The sequence below is a fragment of the Denticeps clupeoides genome, chromosome 1 (genome assembly GCF_900700375.1).
Source record: "Denticeps clupeoides chromosome 1, fDenClu1.1, whole genome shotgun sequence".
NCBI classification, from domain to species: Eukaryota; Metazoa; Chordata; class Actinopteri; order Clupeiformes; family Denticipitidae; genus Denticeps; species Denticeps clupeoides.
This window is the reverse complement of record NC_041707.1, coordinates 37,930,024-37,953,752: the sequence shown is the minus strand read 5'-3', so window position 1 is coordinate 37,953,752 and position 23,729 is coordinate 37,930,024. Positions and strand designations below refer to the sequence as shown.

General features: G+C 46.0%; 2 protein-coding genes across 3 annotated transcripts; one reads left to right on the top strand and one right to left on the bottom strand.

Annotated features, from left to right (window-relative positions):
• The first annotated feature begins 5,200 nt into the window (after positions 1-5,200).
• Positions 5,201-12,651, top strand: LOC114776768 (E3 ubiquitin-protein ligase TRIM39-like). Of its 2 annotated transcripts, none has more exons than XM_028966885.1 (7): positions 5,201-5,330; positions 5,985-6,578; positions 6,677-6,772; positions 7,583-7,816; positions 7,898-8,045; positions 9,586-9,612; positions 9,770-12,650. In XM_028966885.1, the coding sequence occupies exons 2-7, from the start codon at positions 6,018-6,020 to the stop codon at positions 10,321-10,323; spliced, it is 1,620 nt and encodes a 539-aa protein (XP_028822718.1). In that variant the 5' UTR covers positions 5,201-5,330; positions 5,985-6,017; the 3' UTR covers positions 10,324-12,650. The 2 variants fall into 2 exon arrangements, with proteins under 2 accessions (XP_028822718.1, XP_028822727.1); XM_028966894.1 differs by lacking the exon at positions 5,201-5,330 and adding an exon at positions 5,403-5,638 and having other exon boundaries at positions 9,770-12,651.
• Positions 12,652-13,166: 515 nt separating this feature from the next.
• Positions 13,167-22,055, bottom strand: rcor2 (REST corepressor 2). Its single transcript, XM_028966831.1, is given in 14 exon segments — positions 13,167-14,253; positions 14,255-14,356; positions 14,589-14,809; positions 15,441-15,498; positions 15,597-15,674; positions 16,276-16,509; positions 16,767-16,833; positions 17,099-17,223; positions 17,903-18,064; positions 18,863-18,915; positions 19,002-19,082; positions 19,444-19,500; positions 20,585-20,707; positions 21,806-22,055. Coding segments are annotated over 13 exon segments (1,623 nt in total). The 5' UTR covers positions 20,706-20,707; positions 21,806-22,055; the 3' UTR covers positions 13,167-13,989.
• Between the last annotated feature and the right edge of the window lie 1,674 nt (positions 22,056-23,729).

Sequence of the window (23,729 nt, the reverse complement as noted above, 5' to 3'; positions counted from 1 at the left end):
CAAAGTTGGAAGTTGTTACATCTCCGTCTGTAATCTTCGACCCGCATGTTTTGCATACTGCTATTTGTTTTTTGTTGACCACCTCGTAGTTTTTATATCCGAACGAATCTATCTTTGGTATCATTTTGTCTAACTGGCGCATTATTTGAGAGTTCCACTGCATTGGTTGTCCTGTAATTTGATTGGATGGATGCTGTTGGCTCAAAACAACGTGGATCTAATTTGATTGGATGTCTTGCCGACAGCAAATACGCGCACAGACGCACATATACACAGACATTGAAAGATACAGAGCGTTCGGTAATAACATACGTTTTAATATTTGGGTTTTCTGGGAAACAGCAAGTCTTGTCAAGTCAAAAGGCTCAAGTCCAAGTGAAGTCACGAGTCAATGATGTTAAAGTCCAAGTAGAGTTGCAAGTCTCTTTACATTTTGTCAAGTCGAGTCTAAAGTCATCAAATTAATGACTCAAGTCTGACTCGAGTCCAAGTCATGTGACTCGAGTCCACACCTCTGCTAATTAATATTGTTTTTAAGGGCCATGTTGAGGTTGAGCAATGTGCGCTGCACTCACGGGATCACGATGGCTAAATTCAATATTAAAGAAGCTTGCTGCTCTTCTTGATGGTTATTTTCAGACTTTGTCTTTTTTCTGGAGAAGATTTACACTTTTTAAACGATTTTAAGCAAGATTGAAAAAAATTAGACATTCACAATTATTAGCTCCCTGGCCATTAGTAGTCAATAGTGAACCCTTTCTGAGCCACAACTGACATCTGTTAGACTAGTTCTTTACTAGGTTGGCCCATTCTTTCATTGCAAATTGTTCTAGCTGATCCAAATTGCTTGGTTTCCTGCATGGACATTCACTTTGAAATGTCACAGACTCTCAATAGGATTAAGGTCTGGGCTCTGTATGGACCACTCCAGGGTCTTGGTTTTGGTGTCCTTCATCAACCGTTGGACTAATTTCTGTAAAACACCCCCACAGCATATTGCTTCCACCACCACGTTTAACTGTGGGAACTGTGTTCCTCCCTTTCTTTGCCAAACATAAGCAACATCCATGTGCCCAAACAGTTCCAGTTTCAAATGGTCACAGGCAAACCTCAGTCGGGCCCTAATATACCGCTCTTTGAGTAAAGGAGTTCTTCTGGTCAGGTCAGCAACAATCTTCTTGGCAGATGTCCGGTGCTCCTGGTTTTTGTGGTGTTTCTGTTCTGTGTGTGTTGTGTTTGCAGGATGCCTGGTGGCTGCAAATTGAGCCGACCTGTTCCTGCTGTGGGCAGCCAGAATAAAAGGGGCCTCAGTTTCCTTTTTCGGGGCTGTGCTTGCTGTGCCATCCACCCCGCCCGGTTTCCCCTGCGCTTCCACTAGGAGGCGACGCAACTTGTTGTGTTGACCTGCTTCGGTGTTTGAAGATCCGGTGTTTCCGGTGTTGGTTTGTGTTTGGGGATTTTATTTGGGGCGTGTTTTGAAGAGTAAACCCGGGGGGAGCTTTGCGGTTTGTCTTCTGACTGACCGGGAACCTTTAATTGGTAACACTCTTTGAAGAAGAGAAGGTTTATTTAGGGAGGTCGTGTTAGGCAGGTTTAGGGATCAGTTCCCACACGTTGTTGCGGTGGTGGAAAAAGTGCACGTTTCGCTCCGTTCGCAGTCTTATCTTTTTTGCAAATTGCCGAAAACGACGCAATTGAGTTAACGAGCAAAGATAAAAAGTTGAAGGACTCTCTGTTTAAAGCCGTAGAACGGGGTTTACTGGGAATTAATGTCATTGCAGTGCAGACCAAGGGTCAAATGTCTTCGGAATCTGCAGCCGGTAGCGTCTCTGAAATGGAATTAAAGATGCGCAAGTTTTTTTTTCGGGAATGTCAGATGCAATATGAAGCAGCCAAGTGGAGATCTGAGTTTCAAGTTCGTAAACTAGAAATCAAATTCGAGGTAAAACGGCTGGAGTGTGAGGAAAGCGAGAGGGAGCGGAACCGGGAATATGAAAGTCAGCGTGAAAGGGAAGAGCGGGACTTTGTTTTAAAGAAGTTACAATTAGAATTGTCAGCTAGAAAAGACGCCGTGGTTTCGGCGGTTGTAGGTGTTTCCCCCGTCTCTGTTTCACCTGTGTCTCCTCCTCACGTCCCTCCTGTTGACCCGACTTCTTCTGATCCAGGGCATCATGATTTTCGTTGTGATACGGTGCACACAGTGAAATTTGTCCTCTGTATTTAATCATCACCCTGAGTGAGCAGTGGGCAGCCATGACAGGCGTCCGGGGAGCAGTGTGTGGGGACGGTGCTTTGCTCAGTGGCACCTCGATGGCACCTTGGAGGATTGGGATTTGAACCGGCACCCTAAACTTGGCGAAGTGTGAGTTTGCTAAAGCAACTGTGAGTTACTTAGGTAAACAAGTTGGTCAGGGACAAGTTCGTCCCCTTGCAGCAAAAGTAGTAGCCATCTCTGACTTTCCCGTACCAACCACTCAGCGAGAGCTGCGTAGGTTCCTTGGTATGATTGGGTATTACCGTAGTTTCTGTAAAAACTTCTCTGATGTTGTGTTGCCACTGACTAATCTGCTCCACAAAAACTCTGCCTTTGTTTGGTCCGCAGATCGCCAGAAGGCATTTGAACATTCCAAAGCATTGCTTTGTAGTTCTCTAGTTCTTGCTGCTCCAAACTTTCACCTTCCATTCATTTTGGAGGTAGATGCAGGTGCTACTGGAGCGGGTGCTGTACTCTTACAGGAAGATGCAAATGGATTTGATCACCCTGTTTGTTATTTTTCTAAGATGTTCTTGAAGCATCAACTCAGTTACAGTACAGTTGAGAAGGAAGCCTTGGCGTTGTTGCTGTCATTGCAACATTTTTAAGTTTATGTTGGGTCAACTTCCATTCCTGTTGTAGTATTTGCAGATCATTGTCTTCCTCACCAGAATGAAAAACACTAATCACCGTCTTATGCGCTGGTCCTTATATCTACAAGGGTTTAATCTGGAGATCAGGTACAAAAGGGGCTCTGAGCCTTGTCACGCTCCTACCAATAAATGTTTTTTTTGTGATCAACAGTAAATGTTGGTTTTTAGTGGTGGGGGTGTTACGTCCTGGTTTTTGTGGTGTGTTTCTGTCGTGTGTGTGTTGTGTTTGCATGATGCCTGGTGGTTGCAAATTGAGCCGTCCTGTTCCTGCTATGAACAGCCAGAATAAAAGGGGCCTCAGTTTCCTTTTTCGGGGCTGCGCTTGCCGTGACATCCACCCCGCCCGCCTTCCTAGCATTTCCCGATTGCATCACTTCCGGTTTCCCCTGCACTTCCACTAGGAGGCGACGCAACTTGTTGTGTTGACCTGCTTTTCTTTTTTCCCATTTTGTTTGTGTTTATTCATTGTAATTCGTTTTGTATGTATTTCTTTTTTATTTATATATTTATTTGTTAACATTTAAATTTATCATTTTTATCAATTTATTTGTCTTTGTCTTTTCTTTTGTTATGGGCCAGACCCCTAGACCGGCTCCTCTCCAAAGGTCTCTTTCTCTTACTGCAATGGCCAGAATTTGCCTCCTTGTACTTGCCGACTATGCAACGTACAGCAGTTTTATACACTGTGAATGGCTTGGAGATGGCGGTGTAGCCTTCAGCCTTAGCATGAACCTCTACTGTCTTATTTCTGAGCTCCAGACTGATTTCCTTTGTCTTTGGCATGTTGAGTAACAGTCGTCCCTCTCGTGTGTTCACGTGTCCTGTTCCTTGGGAGTCTTTTTATGCTGAAAGTTGTTAGTAAGCCAGTCGACTGGTCTGGTTTCAAAGCTGATTGCTTCATTGCTGTAAGTGTCTTTTGACAGCAAAAATTCACATGATGCTAATATTTCAACCACCCCGTTTTTTACTGAAAAAGTTCCATAATTCCTGGGGGTTAATCATTTTTTTACTCTAATTACATAGTTTTCCTTGCTGACGTGACTAATTGATACACTTGACTAATTGAAGTGCTCTGCTCTCCGTGTATCTGTATCCCTCCATCGAAAAGGTTTTGCAAGTGACATGTTTCCATGACTACACGAGAAAACCAGAATCCAGACCTAATCACTCTAAATATGATTCAAAAAGGCTGATAAAACTGTACAAAACACCTGAACATCTTCATCAATTTCCTTTATTCTAAAAAAAAAAAAAAAACATTTCAACAAAACAAGAAAGAAAGAAAAAATACAAGCAGTTCCAGTCTGACATGTAAACAAGTCCCACATGGAACCAGATCGCCGGGGACCAGCAGGGCGGCGCCGTCAGCTTCTCTGTTGCTCTGTGCGAGCATGAGAGGTCAAGTATTTGGGGTGGTTTAGTGCTCAGTCAGTAAGAACTACAGTAAATCTACTTACTCTCACTAGGCCTACACCTATCTTACTAACATACTAAAGAGGAGTCCGGTGAGGTCCGACGCCGACAGAACACGTATATCATCCACTCGGACCCAGAAAGGTGTTTCCACGTGCGCTGTTCGGTTTCCATGGTAATAAGTGATGGTGCAGCAGCTCCAGCTACGGTATTCCTACGGTCCAGTGTGTGCTTTGAGGGTTTTGGTTGCCTTGAGGAAATTTTGGTTACAGTTTGGTCTCTTCAGTCCTTCGCCTTGGCGCAGCAGGTAGTGCTGTGATGTTTACCTGATTCCCGGTTGCTCGAGAAACAGCTCGCTAGAACGGGGACGTGTGGGGACGGTGTTTTGGGCCTGGACTCCAGAATCACAACCATTCTCAGCAATAAAATATTCATTTACTCAAAATGAGGGACCAGTACATACTAGAAAAGCAAGATTAACATGAGACTCTGCTTCTACTTATGCATCGATTAGTCTTTCCAGATGATGTCACTTGGTGCTTAAATCTCAGAATCACTACTTTTTCATGATCCTGCTTTTAATTTATGAGCAATCGCTTCTAAAATGACTGTATAATGACTAGTTCAGGGAACCACCACTGTACATCTATACATATAATTAGTGATTTGTAAAGGTATTTATTTGTATTTCCTTATTCTGGTGGTCGGTGGATGATGTTTGTGATGTAAGCAGGTTTATACACTTTTTGTGATTTGAACGGAACATTTTATCTTTTGTCCAGACCTACGTCTGCATGAAAAATCCTCCCTGTTCCTTTAAAACGAGGAGCGGTGACATGAATCTGGCCTGAGGTTATTTTTTCACTTTCTTTTTACTAGAAACCAAACTTCAGCTCTACACACGGAAGCGCTTGCTCTCGTCTCAGTGAATTATTCCAACTTTCCATCTTTCTCTTTTCCAGCAGGATAAACTGTAATTTGAAGCATCTGACGTGACATTCAGAGCTCAGGTGAGTTGAGCAGGACGTGTTGTTCTTGCTGTGGGGAGGAAACGGCTTCGAAAAGCGCGCTGATACTTGAATCGTGTCAAGACTTTTCAGACTTTGTAAAGATTCGCGTCTTGCCATAAAGAACAACAGCAAGTGTAAAAGTTCCATATTTACATAAATACGGTGTTGAGTGGATTTTTAATTTTTAATTTAAATGTGATTTTTAGGGACTGCCAGTAAAGTGCATGTCATTTTCGTATCTGTCAGCAGGACACAACAAATAAATAAGTAGAATCTCCTGTAACAATAACTGCCCTCTCTTTACAGATGTAAGTAAAATCATCTATTAATTCTCACATAGACACAGACACAATATAATTGGGTCTGTCAGAAAGACAGACCATTTATTATTGTGCTGAGAATGGCAAAAAAGAACATGTCTTACGTTAAAGACCGCCACGCGAAGACCGTCAAACGTAAAGAAACAACGGAGTTGTCAGTCCGAAGGCAGTACCACATTAAAGAATTCCCATTTTACAAATTCCATGCCCGCAGCTGTGACCAATGCCCGGACAGACCCATCAAAATTTCCCCTGGAATTTTGGCTTCTAGTTCAGTTTAATGTTACATTGATTTAATTTGTGTTGATTTATTCTTTAATCTGATCTAAAACAGATTTGAAAGAATTTCTTCTGTAGACCTGCAGACATGGCTTCCTCCAGCAGTTTCCTGTCTGAAGAGCAGCTCCAGTGCTCCATCTGTCTTGACGTGTTCACTGATCCAGTCTCTACATCATGTGGACACAACTTCTGCATGGGCTGTATAAAGGAGTACTGGGACAACTGTAGTCAAACCCAGTGTCCTGTGTGTAAACAGCTGTTCCCTAAAAGACCAGAACTTTGCATCAACACTTTTATATCTGAATTGGCACGTGAATTCAAAAAGAAATACTCCAGTATCTCAAAACGTCCAGATTTTGCTCTTGGGTCATGTGACGCCTGCACCGATCGGGCCGTCAAATCATGTCTGGACTGTGGACTTTCCTTCTGTAAAACTCACCTGGAGCCTCACATGGTGACACCAAAGCTGAAGAAACACAAACTGATGGACCCTGTGGAGAACCTGGAGGACTATATATGTAAGAAACACGAGAGACCCCTGCAGTTCTTCTGTAGAGACGACCAGACGTGTGTGTGTCAGTTCTGTACTGAATCAAACCACAAAGATCACAACACTGTTCCTGTAGAGGAGGAGTGTGGAAAGAAGAAGGTGAGATCTTTTAAAAAATGATTCATTTTTTAAACTTGTTTATCTGAAACCCATCATTTGTTCTACCTCAACACTGATGTCGACAACTTTATTCACAGTCCCATCTGATGAAGACGCAGATGAAAATGCAGCAGAAGATCCAGGACAGACTGAGGAAGATTCAGGAGATTAAAGATCAAGTAGCGGTCAGGAAGGTGAGGATAGTCGGTCATGATGATGTTTCACCATGTATCAGTTCTGGTTTATATCAGGGTCTACAGCAGGGTTCTTCACCTCACGATTTCCCAGCCTTCTTCTACGTGTGAGTGAGGTGTGAAGCTTCTGTGTCCAATCAGAGTCAGTAACTACCTGGAAGAAGTGTAAACAAGGCCTACATTTGGATTCGAGGTCCAGACTTGAAGAACCCTGGTCTGCAGGATGGAGATGTCAGTACAATAATGTAAACATTAACGACTTCCTGTGTCTGGAGTTTTGTGTTGTTTTCAGACAGAAGAGTTTTACAAAATTCTGTGGTTTTGATGCTCCTCTGGATCAGTGAGAGACGCGAGCCGCTGTTCCTGTTCCTTTCATGTCTTTGTGTTCATCTTGTAGCTCAGGTTCTACTCTTAGACCATCAGTAGCGTATTGTTCTAATCTCTCTACCAGCTTGAAACCAAATTAAACGGTCAAATCATTTCAAATCAGTAGTAAAACACGTTTATTAGAACATCATGTCCCCACCACAATGTGGAGATATAATTACATTTTCAAACGTTCTTCATGGTCCAGTTTATGATGTCATGTCCTGGTGCCTGTTCCACCAGGTGGCGCCACATTGTCTACCTGTCTGAGTGCTAATTCCGGTGTCTCCATTGTGTCCAGTCCATGTTGCTCATCTGTCTTGGTTTGTGTCTTAGAGAAGTTTGACCCTCAAGCCTGTTTATATTTTTACTGCTGAATAAGTTTCTAAAATGAAAATACTTCATCTGAGCTGTGAAGAACACAACAAACTTCTTGTCTTATAGAAAAGCACAGAGGAGGAGATCTCAGCCAGTGTGGAGATCTTCACTGCTCTGCTGCGCTCCATTGAGAGAAGCCAGGCTGAGCTGCTAGAGGTGATGGAGGAGGAGCAGAGAGCTGCAGAGAGGCAGGCTGAAGGGCTGGTTAAAGATCTGCAGCAGGAGATCACAGAGCTCCAGAGGAGGAACAGTGAGCTGGAGAAGATCTCACACACTGAGGATCACCTCCACCTCCTACAGGTCAGTATCTCTCTCTCTGCTACATCACAGGACAACACTCCCCATGCTGAGGGGTTTCTCCTCTCTCCTGCTCTACTGTAGATCTACCCAACACTGTGCAGACCTCCACACACCAAGAACTGGGCTGATGTCAGCATCCATCCTCCTCTGAGTGTGGAGACAATGATCCGATCTGTATCTGAACTGGAGACGTCATTCAGGAAGCAGATGGAGAAGTTCACAGCGTTACGTGAGTAATGATCAGACTGAATTTATGGTCCTCAGGTGTGGCACGTCACTCCCCAGCCGACCGAACTACATGTGAAGCGTCTGTAGAGAGTTTTTGAGGAACAGCTCAGACGTGTTGTGTGTTGGTAGATGATTGACGTGACTGTTTCTCTTCTTCTGTAGATGTTTAGATAGAAATGCTCTGAGACCCACGGAATTATGTAAATGTAAAGTAAAGTGTAGTGATTGTCACTTGTGATACACAGCAGCACAGCACACGATGCACACAGTGAAATTTGTCCTCTGCATTTAACCCATCACCCTGAGTGAGCAGTGGGCAGCCATGACAGGCGCCCGGGGAGCAGTGTGTGGGGACGGTGCTTTACTCAGTGACACCTCAGTGGCACCTTGGCGGATCGGGATTCGAACCGGCTACCTTCTGATTATGGGGCCGAATTCCTTAACCGCTAGGCCACCACTGCTCCTATGCAGGACAACAAGCCGCGATTGAGGGTTCCGGCCTAAGCAACAATCATAAAGTAATTACATACAGTCACAGTGTCTCAGATTTATTAATAAAATATGTAATTACTTAGTTTTATATGGAATAGAATGCAGAAGTCATGAGAGAAGCAGCGCAGGCTGCAGACTTTACGGTGGTCCGCAGCTCGTACTGGCGGCTTAGCGGGTGAGAATCTGGTTCACCGTAACAAGGCGACCGGGGAGCAGTGTGTGTGGACTGTATTTCGAACCGGCAACCTTCCGGTTAGGGGTCTGTTTCCTTATTCGCTATTCCAATCACTGCCCTCTATACCGTATTCAAATCGTAATCAAACAGCCACATTCGCTCATAAGTTTTGGTCGTGTCCCTCGCTTCATAGTTTCTGGAAGGCAATAATTTCAGTTCTTACTGAGGTTTTACAAACTCCTTTAGATGCCTCTGGTGTAACTGAAATTTTTGGGGTCAGGATCTTTCCCTCAATCTTAGCTCGAGGAATACCGTAGCATTCGCCACTCGTATAGCAAGAAGACTGGTGCTACTAAAAATGGAAGAATTGCCCCCCTCCAACCGTTCCACAGTGGATTTGGTATGATGTGCAATTTCACAATAGATAAAACTGGGTACAGTATAAGAGGATGCTCTTCAAAGTTTTATAGCACCCGGCAGCCATTTTTTAACTTTGTTAAAAGGAGGGAACCTGAAAATTAGTTTTGTAAAAGTTATTCAGAATCCATCTTATGAGCCGTTATTGTGTTGCTATTGTGGTTTTTGTTCTGTACTAAAGCCTGGGAGGGAAGGGGGGGTATTTCTCTGTTCTAAATTACTGATTCGAATTATAAAAAAAAAACATGAGTGGCATCTGGTTTTGAAGGAATGAAGTGGGACCTGAAAAGTCCAACATACTGGAACCAGTTAAAAGAGACACCAGTGAGGGAAATTTAAACCAGTCTGTCCCACTGGGATTCGAGTAAAATGATGAACATCATTAGTGTTTCACAGTTCAACTTTCTGTTCTTAATCTGGGATAAACTGATATTAAATATGATTTTTGTTTCCACAGAACTGAACAAAGTCAGACGTCATGCAGGTATTTATTTTATGTCTTTTCAATCATCAACTTCAACAAGGTTTTTCAGAAAATCTGCTTTGTTTCTTTTAAACTATCAGCACTCGTCCATATTTATAATCTACAGCCAGTAAATGTCAATTCCCACTTTAATCTTAATTCTCTTCATTCACTACAGTGGACGTGACTCTGGATCCTGATTCAGCTCATCCCAACCTCATCCTGTCTGCTGATGGGAAACAAGTGAGACATGGAGACAAACGACAGAATCTCCCTGATAATCCAGAGAGGTTTAGTTATTTTGTCTGTGCCCTGGGAAAGGAGGGTTTCTCCTCAGGGAGATTTTACTATGAGGTGGGGGTCGGGGGGAAGCCTCAGTGGGATTTAGGAGTCGCCAGAGAGTCGATTAACAGGAAAGAATTTACATTGAGTCCAGAGGATGGAAACTGGACTGTGATTCTCAGGAATGGAAATGAGTATAAAGCTTATGCTGGTCCTCCAGTCCTCCTCTCTCTGAGTAAGAAGCCCCAGAAGGTGGGGGTGTTTGTGGATTATGAGGAGGGTCTGGTCTCCTTTTATGATGTGGAGAACAGCTCTCATATTTACTCTTTTATTTGTCAGACCTTCTATGAGAAACTCTATCCGTACTTCTGCCCTTGTCTTAATGATGGAGGTGAAAACTCAGCACCACTCATCATCTCTCCTGCTGAGCATCATGTGCTGCAGGAATAAAATATATTTTTTTGTTTATGGGGAATATTTCCTTTCTTTAGATTAAGTGTCTGACATGTTGCAGGTTGGCATTTAATGTGAATGATATAAATTATGAATATACTATGCTGATATGTATTTCTTTTCTGAAGACCTGTATTTTATTGTATTTGGTCTATTTTCTGTATTTTTATGGTTTAAAACTGTATGGTGAACTCTGAACCCTGACTGGGGAGAAGGAGAGAGAGTGAGTGGTGGCGGGCAGATGGTTAGTTTAAACTCGCTAATAAGGGAGAGAAACGTACACGTTTTATCTACATTTAGGCTTTAGAAGTGGAGTCCAACTGATATAAATTTAGCGGACTGGTAACTACATTATTAGTGTCGTGTATGTTGAAGCGACTGACCAGGTTCTGGTCTCACTGCTCCCAACCATCAGAATCAGGCCTGCAGCGTGGTTTTGGGAGTTTTATTTCATCACATGCCGTGTTAGGGGTTAAACCATTGCTGCAAAAATTAAGGGATCGTGCACAGAGTGTTCAGCAGTAGTGGCGATATTCCCTCACCTCATCGTTCAAGGCTGAGGTCAGAAAACGTGAACATGCTTTTCACCTTCTTGCACTTTCACTTGAACTGATTTGTGAACGCTCCCAAAACAGCATTTTTGTTGTAGGTCAGTGTTTTACCCACTAGGCTATTGGCTATTGCAGCTGTGTAAAGGTTCAAGGTTACTTCTTTTCTATTTAACAAGATAATGGTTTGATAGCTTGAGATTATTAAACAGCATTTGCAAGCAGAAATTAAATGATGTCATCAGATTCACAATCACACGTACACACAAATATTTCTGTTGGGTCAGATTTCATATTTGTATGCATTAGCAGTAAGGGCCTGAGTGGCAGCCTCCGTCAGTCACACTTTAAGAATATTGGTGGCCAGACCAATAAGGAATGGACTGATGATCTGGGACAAATCAATTGTTTGAAATACTGGGGAATGCCCCCTGAAAGATTTATCTGTGCTAATTAATATTGTTTTTTAGAGTCATGTTGAGGTTGAGCAATGTGTGCTGCACCCACGGGACCACGACTGCTGAATTCAATATTAAAGAAGCTTGCTGTTCTTCTTGATGGTTATTTTCAGACTTTGTCTTTTTTCTGGAGAATATTTAGACTTAGGCCCACACCCCCTTTAGAAAGGTGTTTCTGCCTGGTTTCGAACCAAGAACCTTTTGTGTTACACAAAAGCTTTTAAGCAATAATTTAAAAAATGAGACATTCACAGTTATTAGCTCCCTGGCCATTAGTAGTTAATAGTGAACCCTTTCTGAGCCACAACTGACATCTCTTAGACTAGTTCTTTACTAGGTTGGCCCATTCTTTCATTGCAAATTGTTCTAGCTGATCCAAATTGCTTGGTTTCCTGCATGGACATTCACTTTGAAAACCCACCACAGATTCTCAATAGGATTAAGTTCTGGGCTCAGTATGGACCACTCCAGGGTCTTGGTTTTGCTATCCTTGAGGAACTGTTGGACTAATTTCTCTAAAACAGCCCTAATGTACCGCTCTTTAAGTAAAGGAGTTCTTCTGGGACGATGGCGCTGAAGCCCACCATGCTGAAGATCCCTCACAACTGTGTTCATTGAAACATTCTCTCTAGATGAGGCCAGGTCAGTGTAACCCGTTGTCCCTGGACCTGTCTCTTCCAAGTACAGGGTGGTAGTAGCCTGGTGGGTAAAACACTCGCCTATGAACCAGAAGACCCAGGTTCAAATCCCACTTACTACCATTGTGTCCCTGAGCAAGACACTTAACCCTGAGTGTCTCCAGGGGGGGACTGTCCCTGTAACTACTGATTGTAAGTCGCTCTGGATAAGGTAAATGCCGTAAAGGTGGGAAAGGGTCTGACCGGAACACGTATACGCACTCACCCAGAACCAAAAAGCAGGAGATATAAAAAAAAAGGATATTATAGAAGCAAATAAAATGCACACAAAAGAAAAAAAAATCACAAAATACCAGAGGTTGCATGTTTTGGTGAAATGCAACTGACATACCCGGTTACATCAGCAACAATCTTCATGGCAGATGTCCGGTGCTCCTTGCTGACATCTCTGACTATTTTCCTCTCCAAAGGTCTCAAAATCGCCAGAATTTGCCTCCTTGTACTTGGCGACTATGCAACGTACAGCAGTTTTATACACTGTGAATGGCTTGGAGATGGCGATGTAGCCTTCACCCTTAGCATGAACCTCTACTATCTTATTTCTGAGCTCCAGACTGATTTCCTTTGTCTTTGGCATGTTGAGTAACAGTCGTCCCTCTCGTGTGTTCACGTGTCCTGTTCCTTTTATGCTGAAAGTTGTTAGTAAGCCAGTCGACTGGTCTGGTTTTATAGTTGATTGCTTCATTGCTGTAAGTGTGTTTTGACAGCAAAAAAAATAAAAAATCACATAATGCTAATATTTTGTCCAGCCCATTTACTGTATTTGATATAAAGTTAGGTAAAATTTATTTTTAATTACAAAATGTACCAAAAGCTACTAAATAGCACTGGTGAATGTTTGATTATATCAAGTTTCATCAATGCTGCAAACATTTAGAACAAGTTTAGGAAAAAGTTCCATAATTCCTGGGGGGTTAATAATTTTTTACCTCAACTCTAATTACATATTGTTCCTTGCTGACGTGACTAATTGATACACTTGACCAATTGAAGTGCTCTGCTCTCCGGGTATCTGTATCCCTCCAACGAAAAGGATTTGCAAGTGACATGTTTCCATGACTACGCGTCCAGACCTAATCTGTCTAAATATGATTCAAAAAAGCTGATAAAACTGTAAAAAGTACAAAACACCAGAACATCTTGATCAATTTCCTTTATTCTAAAAATAAAAAAAACATTTCAACAAAACAAGAAAGAAACCATACAAGCAGTTCCAGTCTGACATGTAAACAAGTCCCACATGGAACCAGATCGCCGGGGACCAGCAGGGCGGCGCCGTCAGCTTCTCTGTTGCTCTGTGCGAGCATGAGAGGTCAAGTATTTGGGGTGGTTTAGTGCTCAGTCAGTAAGAACTACAGTAAATCTACTTACTCTCACTAGGCCTACACCTATCTTACTAACATACTAAAGAGGAGTCCAGTGACGTCCAACGCCAACAGAGCACGGATCCCGTCCACTCGGACCCAGAAATGCGTTTCCACGTGCGCTGTTCGGTTTCCATGGTAATAAGTGATGGTGCAGCAGCTCCAGCTACGGTATTCCTACGGTCCAGTGTGTGCTTTGAGGGTTTTGGTTGCCTTGAGGAAATTTTGGTTACAGTTTGGTCTCTTCAGTCCTTCGCCTTGGCGCAGCAGGTAGTGCTGTGATGTTTACCGGATTCCCGGTTGCCCTAGAAACAGCTCGCTATGTGTGTTTTTGGCAGACAGGTTCTCCTAGACGTGAGGACACAGTATCAGACTAGTGTTGTGCAGGCTTTTGGTGCACTGGGGACCAGTCCTTGAGGAAGATGAGGGTGACACGATGTGAGCAGAAGGAGAAAGAGAGGGATGGGAGAGGATGATTCAGAAAGAAATTCATCCATAACCTACTGCCTGAGAGAGAGAGAGAATGTGTGTTTCAGACTCTTATCCTAACCCCTCTTTTCTTCCTAAATTTCTCCTCTCCACCCTTCCCTGCCTGTCAGTGGGAGTGGGGGGGCTCCACTTTCAAACCCACCAGGGAGGGGGGCAGCTGGCCGGCCGAGGCTCCTGAGCCCAGTGAGCTCCTGAGGGCCCCCTGGTGTAGGGTGGAGGCCACGGCGGGTCGGATGAGCGGGGGCGGGGGGTGGTTGTGCGGAGTGCGGCTCTGCAGGGGCCGCGTCTGCAGCGGAGGGGGCTGCCGCAGGAGGCTGGGCGGTGCGGAGGGCGGAGTCGGGCGCAGTAGAGGCGGAGGCTGGGCGAGGGGGAGTGGGCGTCTGGGTGGAGCTGGAGTTACTTGAGGTGCTGGAGCTGGAGGACGGTGGGGGGCTGTCCGTCTGAGAGGGAGGGGAGACGCCATCCACCTTCATCTGCAGAAGAAGTCAGAGCGAGATCAGGAGCCGAATCAATCTGGGTCTCACAATACATGTGACCAACAGATCATTAATTATCTTTTGTTCATTATTTTACTTTGTATAAATCTGCCCAGTTGTAGCTGAAATATGAAGTTGTATAATGCGATAGATCCGGTGATCGACCTTGCCATTACTGAGAACCGATTTAGTCCAGAACATCCAGGGCCTATACACAACGTGTACGCACCTCCTCTTCGTCTATTACGGGTTTTCCGTTCAGCTCCTTCACCCCATCGGGGACCCCACCCTGGCCCTGAAGAACTTCCTGTTCAGCCTGCCACTCGCGCAGCACCTCCTCCAGGTTGAAGCGCCGCCGGTAACTGATGAAGAAGGAGCTCACCTGAGCCACGGTCTTGTTGCCTATCACCTCTGCTATGGCCGCCAGGTCTTTACCGTAACGCCGGATGGCTGGAAAAAGTGAACAAGCGGTCAGGAATCATTTAAAACAGAAGTCTGTCACTTGCAGATGCCCAAAAAAAAACAAAAAAAACCGAATAATTTAAATTACAATTTAGTTACTTATAAGATACCTGAAGGTTCTTGAAAAGTTCCTCTTTATTCTGAAACAACTAGGTTTTTATTTTCAGTGATTCTCGCTATACTGAACTAACTGATTCAGTCGCGGAAAACGGTCTTTCAGGATCCTTTCTGTTCTTTATATGTTTGCTGTTACACATCTTTCCACAAGGGGTCAGAATACTAAAAACACAAGAGTTGACCACTTTTCCACCACTTCAAATGTTGGTAATCAAACTAAATCACAGCAATGTCACCGTAGCAAGTACTGCAAAATGTCACTTTAATTGTGCAATAATCCATCCTTTCATTCTCCAAATGCGAGACAAACACATTAGCAATTTAGACCATGGGTTAAGAAAGGACATGCTGACCCCTAGAGGGCAAAAGGGGTACTCCAAGAAAAAAAAAAATATTCATAATGATCTTGCCATCTCATACTAACCACGTCACACACAATCTACAGATATAGTAGTATTCATTTGAATCCAAACTGATCCCGAGCCAAGATAATCTGACCCACCTTGCACAGCCAGAAGCTGCTCTTCTGTGGACCAGCGGGAGTTCATTTTAGGCGTGGGCTAGCAAGCAAAGAAATATGGATATAAGGACATGGATATAAGGCCAGTCTCCTAAAAACGAATGAATGAAGTGGGGGGAGAGAAAAAAAAAAACACACCTCATTGGGTCGCATGGCATCAACGCCTTCATCCAGGCCGTGTTTCAGACTCCCATTGATCTGCTTGAGACTTTGGACCTAAAGGAGAGGAGATATGTGGAAGTTCACGTCAGAGACTTGGCAAATACCTGTGCTGAGTGTGTTTGAGGTTGGGATTTTTTATTTATCTGGAATATCTCACACACACTACGGCTTTTCACTGCATCAATGATCAGATCATTTCAGTCATCAATTTAATCCAGAAACAGGGCCATTTGAGTGAGCTGGAGAGTACACACATCAGTGTCTAATTCAAATGTCAGCTATTTTCAACAGAATTGTACTATAAAAAAAATTATATTTTACTATAAGCAAACCAGACGAGTTGTTTTACTAAAGACATTTTAAAACCAAATGGAAAGTAAATTATAAATCTGTGCACTTTAAATTATCTTTGGCACAATTAAACATTTGGGTCAAGAAGTGAATACAGGGATGTAAAGCCACTGAATGTTTAAACAACGGACGATGCGTTTTCGCCCCATCAGCACAGCACGAGCTAAAATCCCACTTGCTACCATTGTGTCCCTGAGCAAGACACTTAACCCTGAGTGTCCATGGGGACTCTCCCTGTAACTACTGATTGTGAGTCGCTTTGGATAAGGACGTCTAGTAAATGCCGTAAATGTACATGAGGTACCTGTCTCTTGAGCGAAATGAGGTGCGTGTCCAGCTGTCGGTTGGACACCGCCCCCGAGTCGGCGGAGACTGAAACGGCAGTGATGTCGTCCTGGTCCAGGTACATGCCCTTCGGCGGACGCCGGCGCGCCCGCAGCGGGTGGTGTCGGTACTGAGCGCCCTGGTTCTCTTTCCGCATCGGACCAGAACGGACGGAACTCCTGTCCACGGTCCCTCCGGAGTTCGGCTTTGCCGACTGGATGGGAGCAGCAGAACATGCTTTCACTCAAACAGGCTCAAACACACACACACACACACACACACACACACACACACGTCTCCAGCAATAATGTACGGAGGTTTCAGAAGGCACACGACCAAAACGTGTTCAAACATGTTCGAAATGTCATCCCAGCAGCGTAGAACGAGTTACGCTGCAGACTTCAGACGCGAATATAAATACTCAACTTGCTGACGAGAGGGCACCTTACTCTGCATTCAGATCAATCTCACCTCTTTCTTGGTTTCGATCTCGAAATCGCTGTCGCTTCCAGGATCTCCCTCCTCGACTTCATCGTTACTGATTGGAGTGAAGATGAAAAGTGAAGTGAAGTGGTTGTCATTGTGAAACACTGCAGCACAGCACACGGCGACACAACGAAACGTGTCCTCTTGACCATCACCCTTGGTGAGCAGTGGGCAGCCATGACAGGCGCCCGGGGAGCAACGTGTGGGGACGGTGCTTTGCTCAGTGGCACCTAAGTGGCACTTTGGGATTCGAACCTTTTGATAACTTTTTCTTTGTTTTTTTGCATCATGTGCATTTTAATTTTTTTTTTAAATACCTGTCCTCTTTCTCCCGTTTGGTGACCAGCTTGCGAGCTTGTCGGTCCATCACACTGGTGCGAGTCCTGGTCTTCTTCCATGAGTAGTAATATCTCACCAGACTGGAGATCAGTTTATCAGGCAGCTAAGACAAACAGATGTACATTATTTACCAAAGGGTTTCTATTCATATTGATAAAATATCGGATTTTCATACCGTATTTCTACTAATGTCATAAGAGTCTTGATAAAACATGGATATCTATTTAATTCCTAAATTTAAATATTTGCACAGATTGCACACAAATAATTTATCAACTCATATCAAATGAAACCTCTTTCTACTGAATAAGGAAATTAATTATTAATAATAATAAAAAATAATAATAAAGAAACACAAAACACACAGAAGCATCTGGGATCAAAAAGGCACTTTTTTTTTTTTTTTAAACATAGAAATAGAAAATTGTTAATTACGCACATCATGGTAATTTTTTGGTCCCTTTTGCCCTTTGATAATTATTATTATTATAACGAGCTGTGTATTATTATAGATTGTTACTGTGATACTGTCCCAATTTCATTCCTTATTGTTATGGAACTATAAAATTCCAGCTGTGCCATTTTTAGGAATCTCCAGCTGGTGCCTTCGGGAACTCGTCCTTTGAGGTGGAAGTGACTGTTCAGGTAAAGTTGCAGTCGTCGCCATAGCAACACCTGCTATCAGCGCGGCCCCAGCAGAGACTCGGGCGGAGTTGGGGGAGCCGGCGTGTGCACGCCGTTTCCCGGGCAACGCTCGAGGTCCGCAGGTGAAAGCTGCTCACCATCTGCTGGATGCGGTGGAAGCTCTTGCCGTGGAAGCTGAAGGCCTGCTCGAACAGGACCTTGTCCTCCACCGTCCACTCCTCTGGGAAGGGGGTGAAGTTGGCCAGGTCGGCCAGGGACTTCTCCACGTCGTGCTTGTGCCAGAGCAGCATGCCCAGGGCCTGAAGATGGACATAGCAAAAAAAAAATTATAAAACACGCATAATTATATAGCCTAATTAATATTCAAAACTGGACCAACTGTTTTCTATTAATCCAGATTCCGCAGATCCTGATCCAGAAACTCAACGCCGTGTTGTTCCAGGGCGACCGAGGCTGCCTGATCAGGTCACCGAGTTTACCGTGATGATGAGTGGAGCCTCTCAAATTAACCCGTTAATTGCTGCCATTGATTTTGAAAAAACTTCTTTTTTTTTTTTTTAAATAATGCAGCGGCCTTATGCTTACTGTGCGCTCATGACAAACTAGTGGTCTTAATCAGACACAAACCCCACTGGGCGGCTGGTCGTTTGTGTTGGGTCAGGGTGCAAATGGAAAACTTTTTAACTTTCGGCCTCAAGCACTGCAAAGCGACGGACCCACAGTTCAGTTCACACAACGTCACCCTATTCAGAAGGGTCCCGGGTCTGTTCCCCACACTCCTCTCCGCAATAGTTCACAAATATGCATTACGGACGGGTTTTAGTTTTGAGAATTAATCAATTCAATTGACTGGCAGCCTTAATAAGCATACATAGTAGCAGTAGCCTAGTGGGGTAACACACTCGCCTATGAACCAGAAGACCCAGGTTCAAATCCCACTTACTACCATTGTGTCTCTGAGCAAGACACTTAACCCTGAGTGTCTCCAGTGGGGGACTGTCCCTGTAACTACTGATTGTAAGTCGCTCTGGACCAGTAAATGAAAATAAGTAAAAATGTCGCAACTTCTGAGTTAGCGGTACACGGCGCAACGTTACCTGCTCCATGTTGTAGCCGTGCTTCTCTTTCGCCATCAGGATGTACTCGTCCACTGAAACAGACAACAGGCGCAGCGGTCAGACACTCGGCGCGTGCGTTCGGCACGGCGGGCGGGCGGGGCAGGGTGCGCTCTCTTACACATGGCGTCAGACACCAGGCAGTTGGGCGACCAGACCAGCATGCTCTTCTTGTCCTTTTCGCTGTAGCGCGTCGGGCAGTCTGTGGACGGACACACACACACACACTTCTTAATATGGAAAAGCGAAAGTGTGCAGCACAGCACACGGCGACACGGTGAAATGAGTCCCCTGCTTTTTACCCGTCACCCTTAGTGGCAGTTCGGGATTCGAACCGGCAACCTTCCGATTACGTGGCCACTGCCACTTATGGGGGGGAAATTCGGGAATGTCGGGAACCAGAGCACACCCAAAAATCACGTCACGATCGTGACGGAGGGAGAACACGACTTTAATGCCGCAAAAATTGGCGCGATTTACTCGAACCAGAACATTTAACCGTGAAATGAATTCAAAAACACACAGTGGGGGGAGGGAGCAGCTCCACCATCTCTCCGGCGTACCTGGCTTGAAGTCCGGGATCTGTGCCTGGTAGTCCCCGCCGACTCGGATCATGCTGTCTGTGGGAGGAGACGGAGAGACGGTCAGGGAGGGTGGACGAGGACGCGGCGTGCGAGCGCGATGTTCCCGTTCATGGTTTCCATGCACAGTTGCTGGTCTAGGCCATTTAATTCAGACCACGGTCCGTGTCCCATCATGCGACGGTGGGGACAACTCCGCCACGACAGATGGTGATTTTTACTAATCAGATGCACGTTAGTGATTGTGGTTACAGCGTCACTTCCGGGTCAAAGGTCAGAGTGGGAATTGTGTAGCATGTGCTGAGCGACCGGGCCGGTCTGGGTCCAACCGGTCACCATTTTGGGGTATAAAGTATTAAAAGTCCAAATTTCTCAGTGGTCATGGCGATTAACCCAAAACGCGACAAATTCAAACGTAAAAATGATCCAATCCCGCCCCTCCACCGTTAATCAATTTTATTTTATAAAACTTCCTCATTACACAGACAAATGCCGGAGAGGATCTTCAGGCAGGGTGCTGGTGGGTCGGACACTCGCCCATGAACCAGAATAAAGTGAAGTGATTGTCACATGTGATACACAGCAGCACAGCACATGGTGCACACAGTGAAATGTGTGCTCTGCATTTAACCCATCACCCTGAGTGAGCAGTGGGCAGCCATGACAGGCGCCCGGGGAGCAGTGTGTGGGGACGGTGCTTTGCTCCGCGGCACCTCTGCGAATTGGGATTCGAACCGGCAACCTAACGGGGCCGCTTCCTTAACTGCTAGGCCACCACTGCCCCAGGTCAAGAAGACCACAGTCACGGGTTCAAAGCCCATTCATGGTTCCCATGTTGTGCCCTTGGACCACACGTTGCTGCACCAATTTGCAACGTCTCATCTATTATTCGACCTGCTTCCTGCTCAAATTAGTACCAGCATGTTTTTCCGTTTCAAACGGGACGTAAGCGTTGTGACTGAAACTTGCAACTCAAGTCAGTTGTCCTTGGCTGGGAATTAGAATTGGGAATATTTTCCCGAAGGGTCAGGACAAAAGCAGCCACATAAAAGGAAACGAACCAGAATTCGCCTGGCGGCATTAAGACATGAGCCACGGCGAGGTGGTGTAGGTGCGTGGCTACCGTGGTTGTGCTCCTCGTCGCTGCTCTCCTCGTCCGAGTGCTGGCTGTTGCCGTTGGTGACGGTCTTGGCCCGGCTCCTGGAGAGAACGCCGGACCCCGAGCGCTCCATCACCGAGGGCATGGCTGGCGGAAGAGAAGAGGGGTCGTCAAATCGGGCATAACCGTTCTTCAAAGTCCAGTTTCGCAGGGTGGCCGTATTCTACTGGGCAAAACGCGCACCTGTGAACCAGGAGACCCAGGTTCGAACCCCACTTACTACCATTGTGTCCCTGAGCAAGACACTTAACCCCGAGTGTCTCCAGGGGGGGGGACTGTCCCTGTAACTACAGATTGTAAGTCGCTCTGGATAAGGGCGTCTGGTAAATGCTGTAAATGATGGGCAAGTCGAACCAGCACACTTCGGTCCGAAAAGTTGCTCCTCCGCCGCGACCGAATTCGGAGCCTATAAACTACGCGCCACGTCGTTCACGACGGCGGGACGTCGCACACAAACCACGTCGAAACGGACGGAATTCGGTCGGGGACCGGGTGGACGCGACGCCGGAGTTCAGCCGCCTTTGTTCGGCGATCGCGTCTCCCGCACGAAGCGACGGCGCTTCTGGTACACGTATATATACATATATATAAATGTTCATAAATAAAAAGTAGAAGTGTCGCCGAACACTCGTTTCATTTATTCATTATAATTTTTTTCTTCATTTTGTGTGTGTTTTTTTTTGTTTTTTTTTTTTTTGGGGGGGGGGGGGTCGACGCGAATAATCTGGCGACGTCGCGACACCCCAACAATAGTCAAGGCTGGAGTTCCCATTGTCAGCATCCCGCCGCGCAACGCCAACTAATACAAACTAATTAAAACGCGTAAAACAACCGACCAACAACACGGTGAACCGATATTAAACCGGAGGAGGAGGATGGGGGGGCGATAGATAAATAAATGGCCGATCGACTGTGGCTCCGGGCATCACCTGCTCGTTCCGTCTTAAATCCTCTTCTTATTTTAAAAGACTTTTATTTCTCTTTCCCCCCCCCCTTTCCTCGATTCTCAGTTCCGTCCGACTCCAGGGGTTCCCGACAGGAGCCGGGGGGCTTCAGGCCACCTCGGTCTCGTTTAAAAGCAAAAACAAAAGAGAGACTCGAACCCGTGCGCTTCCGCCATCCGTTCGTTCATTCATTCATTCATTCATTCATTCATTCATCCGCGCATCCCTCCATCCTCCTTACTTTTCTCCGCCAGTCACGGTCCTCCGCGCTTTAAAGTCCGCCGCCGAGCGGCCGGGGGGGACGGCGGTTCTCCGCCGGAGACCGAACTTCACTCGCGGCTCTCGCCCCGGCGAGGTCGCCCCTGTCCCCGCGGGGCCCGAACGCGAACTTGTTCCGCCGGCCGCACGACACCGGGAGCGGGGGGCTGCCGGCACAATAAGCCGTGGCCCTGCGTGGGGTGGGGGGGGGCTTTCCGTCCGTGCGGATGCGCCGGGTGCGGCCGCAGCGCGCCCCGCGGAGGGAGATCCCGCCGCCGTCCACTGGGCTGCTCCCCAACTAACTCGCGTCGGAGAAGTAGTCCCTTCGCGGCGAGCGGAATTTGGCGGCCCGTTCCCTGGCGGACTGTGCTAAACTACCCCGGTGCCCGCCCTCGCACCCCCCACGTGTAAATGTACTTGTCCGGAGGGACAAATCAATTTTTTGGTAATAAATTACAAATGACAATAATAGCGGCAGAACTGCGCCGTTAAGTCGTCGGCCATTCAAGCGCGACTCCAGACGGGCCGCCTGCGACGGAACATCCCCAGATGTGGCAGATTTCCCGGCCACAAGCGAGCCGCTTCACCTGCCTGTTACAGCGCGGCTCGTACGCGGAACTACTTTTTCGGCGTGCGCGGAGGGATTCGTCAACTGTGCATTGCAGTTCTGCGAGGCCGTCCACACTTGCGCTGATGGGGGGGGGGGGCGGTGCAAGTCAATCCATTAAAAAAATCTATATTTAACATAAACAAGTAGGTATATATTCTCATTTTAAAGTTGTGTCACGTCAAGTAGTGTCAGGTGTATAGGGTGGTGATTTAAAAAAAAGAGAGAGAGAGATGGATCCAAAATGGTAGACAGCTCCATCCATCGTGATGTGCTAGGCCTCGCTCATGCTCCGGAAGAAGCACGCAGAGAGACATGCCACCATTTACAGTTGAGGAGTCCTCGTCAAGAAAAGAACACCTCCCTCAGTCCACCCATCCTTCGCTTTCGAAGCTCGGGCCCTGCTTCTCTCCATCACCCCCGAGTCGCCCTCCCCTCCCCTCCCCCTCCATGTGAGCTCCTCATCTCTGCCTTCTGTCTCTCCCTTCCTCCATTGATCCTGCCTCGGCCTGCCCCCCCCCCAGCTCCAGCAGTCACTCTCACTCTGGGCCTGTGGGTGTTTACAGGCCTCCCTTCCACCATTACCCAGGACAGCCTTCACACACACACACACACAAACTCTCACACACACTGCGTTGTTTGTCTCCGTTCCTGCAACGTGTCCAGGGCGAGTGTGTGAGTGGTGGTGGCCCTCCTCGGTGAGGTTTGAAAAGTGTGTGTGTGTGTGTGTGTGTGTGTGTGTTTGACGTTTGTCACGCACAAGTTGAACGTGGTGCAGCGGAGGTCCCCCTCCCCAAAATGTCATCTCCACTCGTCGAGAGACAGATTACCCGAAGACAAAGGCTTCGGGGAGGGGCTTGTCCACGGGCCATCTGCGGGCAAACGTGTGTGTGTGTGTGTGTTGGGCGGGGGTGGGGTCGGACAGACCCGCTGCTGGCGCACGTAGCCTAAAGTCCAAATCTGTGTTGCCAGGTCGGTGAAATCTGGACGACATGAGGTAAATTCTCCAGTCGGGATTCCTACCTGCAAAAAAACAGACAGATGCCAGAATAAAAGTCTACTTTCCCCCGAGCCTCTCCCGGAAAGCCAGCTTGCCTGTTTTGTTTTTTTTTTGTTTTGTTTGTCTGTTTTTTTTGCTGTTTATCCAGCCTGAGATCTGGCAACTTTAAACTGTCGAACCGGCTCTTTCTTTTGTGGATCCATTTGGATCCACAATAATTATTTTCTTCGTCAGCATTTTAAGCTATTAAAATTTGATTAATGTAATTAAATTAAAACCAAGATTCCCCAGATTCAGGGA

Bases quoted from the DNA above. Each gene is read 5' to 3' on its own strand.
- LOC114776768 (XM_028966894.1), top strand. From the start codon at position 6,018: ATGGCTTCCTCCAGCAGTTTCCTGTCTGAAGAGCAGCTCCAGTGCTCC. The intron at 6,579-6,676 runs GTGAGATCTTTT...CTTTATTCACAG, and splicing joins AGGAGTGTGGAAAGAAGAAG to TCCCATCTGATGAAGACGCA. The intron at 9,613-9,769 runs GTATTTATTTTA...CATTCACTACAG, and splicing joins CAAAGTCAGACGTCATGCAG to TGGACGTGACTCTGGATCCT.